Source organism: Triticum dicoccoides, chromosome 5A, assembly GCF_002162155.2.
Source record: "Triticum dicoccoides isolate Atlit2015 ecotype Zavitan chromosome 5A, WEW_v2.0, whole genome shotgun sequence".
Lineage (NCBI taxonomy): Eukaryota > Viridiplantae > Streptophyta > Magnoliopsida > Poales > Poaceae > Triticum > Triticum dicoccoides.
Window position 1 is genome coordinate 287,799,837 of NC_041388.1, and position 4,941 is coordinate 287,804,777.

At 40.4% G+C, this 4,941-nt stretch overlaps 1 protein-coding gene across 1 annotated transcript; it reads right to left on the reverse strand.

The window, feature by feature from the left end:
- Positions 1 to 463: 463 nt before the first annotated feature.
- Positions 464 to 4,425, reverse strand: LOC119301074 (cyclase-like protein 4). Its single transcript, XM_037577969.1, has 6 exons — positions 3,832 to 4,425; positions 3,609 to 3,653; positions 2,836 to 2,908; positions 1,429 to 1,526; positions 1,127 to 1,197; positions 464 to 829 (listed from the first exon to the last, which is right to left on the reverse strand). Exons 1-6 carry the CDS (start codon positions 4,313 to 4,315, stop codon positions 704 to 706), a joined length of 897 nt encoding a protein of 298 aa, XP_037433866.1. The 5' UTR covers positions 4,316 to 4,425; the 3' UTR covers positions 464 to 703.
- Between the last annotated feature and the right edge of the window lie 516 nt (positions 4,426 to 4,941).

Sequence of the window (4,941 nt, forward strand, 5' to 3'; positions counted from 1 at the left end):
GGGGGGGTGTTGAACTATCACATACATTGTAACGTTGGGTTGTTGTATATCTCTTTCTGTTGTAACAAGGTAGGCCTAGTCTTTAGGGATAGACCTTATCTAGCGCCACCATCCGGGACGTGCCCTGCATGTAGGGCTGGCTTTCTATATGTACGTGTAAACAGTTATGGAAACATAGAGTGTGATTGATCACTCAGTTCAAACTGAGAATGTTGCCAGTTCAGTGTCAGTATGTCACAAATGCTTAAGTTTAGGCAGTGCCACATCTTTGGTTATGACACATTTTTCACCAAGGTCAATATGGTAAATTTTATTGTAGTTGTATAATGAGTCACGGCGAAAGCTGGTCGCAGCAAAATAGTATAGTTGTCGGGAACCTCTGGTATATAACTTACTGGCAACCAAACAAAGCTACCAATAGACCTGCGGCACATCCAAAGTTATCATGTTGGCCAAATTAAGGTGTCCTAGATTGGCTTGAGTCTAACCATACTGAAATTTAACACTGAAATTCGCAGAGTCGCTAGTAGCCTTTTACATTGTACAGAGATGCCAGATTCAAAGCAAGTGTACTTGCAGAAATCTACAAACTAGTATGTTTCATCTGTTATCTACTGGAGATTGGACACATCCATTTGCAAATTCATATTGATGTACGTGATACACATATCTTCTTATTTCATATCACACAGTGCTACAATTGTTACTTGATGAGGATGCATCTCGCTGGAGAGCCTTCAGCGCCGCGCAACCTTAGTGGCAAGCAATGCAATGTGTATATTCCAGTGGCAACATGTTCAAGGTTCAAGGCTTCCACAAGGATGACTTCCTGAAAGGAACAGATAACAGGTTTAAAAGGAGTCTCAATCTGGTTTTCAGGGATTTTACATGGAGAGAGTGATCTCAATATTAAAACCAATGTTTTTTTTGGAAGATATGAAAATTACAAGTGGTGAAAGGGTTACTACCGAACAACCAATTTTTATGTTGAATATGAACTTTTCGTATCTTCCAAATACGGATGAGATTGATTTGAACTAAGCGGGTTTATGTAATATGTCACCTCCCTAAGATATGTTCCCACGGAGACCAAAAGTTTACCACTCGAATGGGTTTAAACCCTTACCCTTTTATCAAGAAATACTAGATGAGCTGGAATACATTCCTCATATGCTCCCACAGACAAGTAATCAACTCCTGCATGAACAAAATATTAATTAACATTAGAGAAGGGAATGTGAGTAAGATGGGAGACTAAGACCAAGATATATTACATGTTCAGTAATTTAAAATTTAAAACCAGTCATTTTCGCTTTGGTGATTTACCACGCATTATTGGTAGCAACGGTATTGCTGATGAAAAATATATCTTGCAAATTTAATCAAAAGACTGTTGTGAACAAAGTGAATGAATACATTTCGACTTACCAACTAGTTGGATGTCAGTGTTATCAATCAACCACTGAGCACCGTCCTCCATGAAGCCAACATAACTTGAATCAAACTCTTTCTTCCACATAAGCTTTCTGCATTAAGGAAAGATTGATGTTTGATATAGTTTACATAGTTTTTATTAAATAATAACTCACTTCGAATATGATATAAATTTTGCTCCATAAGAAAATGCCATCCACACTCAATTAAAAATTGAGTATAGGAACATTAAACAAATCAATGAGCCAACATCATATATTAAATATACAATTAAAATGGGTTGATCCACTAAAAGGAAATATAAACAAAGACCGATATTGAAATTTCTGTTGTTTCATATTGCGTTAGCACATGCATTTTATTTTCAATTTACATGATTACTACTCCCTCTGTCCCATAATATAGTGTCAAAAACGCTCTTATATTATGGGATGGAGGGAGTATTACCTAAATCATGCACATAACATAGACAACATAAGTGCAAGGTAAGTATTGAAAATATTTGGATATGCTTATCTTTTCTATAACGTACTTTAGTTGTCATGCTTAAAATTGCATGTTTAGACGATTTTTTTGTGGGATATATATGTTCTTTTGAGATGGACTATGAAGTTAAAAATAAGTGGCAACCAGTGTTAAACAGTAATAAGATCATACCATGAAAATCCAACTATAGAAGTGTAGGATGTGGGCTCAATTGAACCCCCACCCCCACACCCCACACACAATTTTGTAAAACAGTCTAAATTTTATGGCCGACATACAATGTAATTCCAAGTGTTAAATCCACCTCAAATTTCTGATCGGCAGTGATCACAAGGTTAAAAATGACATAATACACTAACTGAAGTTTTATGGGGGAAGACTTGTGCGAGATCTTACATTAGGTGAGATCTATGAGATCGATTTTTTTGACAAAAAAATACATGTTCAAACATTCTCAAATTTTTTGTAGACACACATCAATGTTTGATGTACAACCTAAAAAATTTCAGCTCCTAAATCAACTTACATTAATAGAAACAAAAAAGACAAAATCAGATATGAATAGTGTCAAAGTACTATTCACCCAAAACTGCTACTATTCACATTTGAATTTGTATTTTTTGAATCTCTAAATGTACATCGAGTTTTGAGCTGATTTTTTTCAGAGCTGTAGACATACCCCACATGAATGTTGTCAAATTATTTCAGGTTTTTTCAAAATGTCTAGATATGATATATTTTTTTTGGGTTGATCTCACGATCTCACCTAAAAGTGAGATCTCATATAAGTCTCCCCCAAGTTTTATGTATGCCATCACCATCATCATAGAGTAAAGCCACCATGTGTTGTATGTGCACACGTATACATGAATGTGATGCGAGTTCTTGTGTGCATGCATAGTATGTTGGTATTACCTGTCGGTGTTTAAGGTTCGGAAGAGTACACGGCGGACTCCTTTAGGAATATGCAAGGACTCCATGACATCAGCTGCAAGAAAAGAAGTTTGTATTTGGGGGTGTTTTTCATGAACATATATGCACACATTGTCTACCATGAGTCCATGAAACATTATGAAACAATATAATTTGAGGTGGCAGAACCAGTATTACATGATCATGATGTAACATGGAAATATCATCTTTACAGTTCAAAATGAAAGACAGTGATGTGCGCATATATATTATTCTCGCTTGCGCTCTTAATCCTGACAATTTGCTATTTTTACTTTCCAATTGGTGTGTCTTACAGGGACACAAATTTGACACATGCCAATTTAAATATCTAAAATTAAATTTGTTAACCGGGTGAGATTACTTCCTGAAATTCAAAAATGTAACATTTTTTACTTCAAATTCAGACATGTGAGAGTACTTCCTGAAATTCAAAATGTAATACTCCCTCTGTAAAGAAATATAAAAGCGTTTACATCACTACACTTAGTGATGTAAACGCTCTTATATTTCTTTATAGAGGGGATACTTTTTTGCACGGGTTGAAATGATTGGGCTTTTCCCCTAAACAATACAGATAACATTTGGACATGAACATGTAGATGTCTAATTTTTTTGTATTTTTTTCACATTTACTAAACTATTTTAAAGCAAATGCTCCATGGAGTCTAACTGAATATCTGACTTTATGAACGACCCTGAAATATGCAAGTGTAGTGGGGGTCTATATAGTTTACCTGTTATGTTGCTGTCCCTTGGAACATCTACCAACAGTGCTGGTCCTGCGGCACACCAGATTACAAGTCAGAGATTTAAAAATTACTATTCCTGTGATCGATAATTAGTACCGCTAATGAATCACATGCCTACCGCTAGCTACCTATCCAGCGATTTATATATTTATATAAAGAATCAAAATACAAGAAGCGTACGCGCGGCGGAACTCCACGCGCGGCGTACCGTTGAGGACGGCGAGGTCGAGCGTGTCGACGTCGAAGCCGGCGTCGTAGTAGTGCTCGAAGACGTGGCCCGGCGCGTCGACGTGGGTGCCGGAGTGCGCCGTGAGGCGGAGCTCGGAGAAGTTGGCGATGTCGGAGCCGTTGCGCATGGACCGGGCCAGCTGCAGGAACCCGGGCGTGCCCTCCGCCGACTCGAACGCCGGCATGTCCTCCCGGTAGTAGTGGCTGATGTCCAGGATCCGCCCGCCGTCGAACTCCTCGCGCCTCTCCGGCACGGGCACCGGCGCCTCCTCCTTCACGCCGCACGCCGGCTTGGCGTCGGTGGCGCCGTAGCCAGGGTACGCCGGCTCGCCGGAGGCCACCGCGGCGCCGGTGAGTAGCAGGAGGAGGAAGGGGAGGAGCTCCATGGCCGTGGAGTTGGAGTGTTTGCTTCTGCTACGCATGCGGCCGGTCAAAAAGGAACAAGGTGTATGTGTATCGATCATTGGTAGGTGATGATCTCATGGAGATGGACATTTGCCATCATCTTGTAATCTTGTATAGTCTTCTTCTTCGGAAAAAGAATCATGCCAAATCTTCTGTTGGGGCGGCTAGGAGTAGTTAATTCAGCAAAAGATACTTCGAGGATTTTACATGGACATGGATGTGCTTGCAGATAGGGACGGAGCTCCATGGACATGGAGTGTTTGCTTATGCGGCCGGTCAATGGTTAGCTGGGTGATGGAAATGGACGGCGAAGAATTTTCGTCACCCTTGTTTGCGATCATCTTCTATATCTAATATTCTCTAGAAAAATATCAGTCGTTGGGGCAGCTACGAACTGGAGTAGTTAATTCAGTAAACGATATTTTGAGGATTGTCCTGAATAAATAAACAGGAATGACACCTGTCAGTATGCCAGACGTTGACGGTATTTTTTTTCCTCTAGGGTTTCCCTAGAGTCCACCCCTTCCTCTGGCGGTGCGCCAGAGTCCACGTAACTTCACCGGTGTCTCGCCTCCTATTCCGGCGATTAACTTCCCACGTCCCAGCAATGCGCTAGGTCTCCATGGCGTCGGCGGATCAGAGAAAGCAAAGGAGGCCGAGATTTGGGTGGGAGAGATGCGTGAGG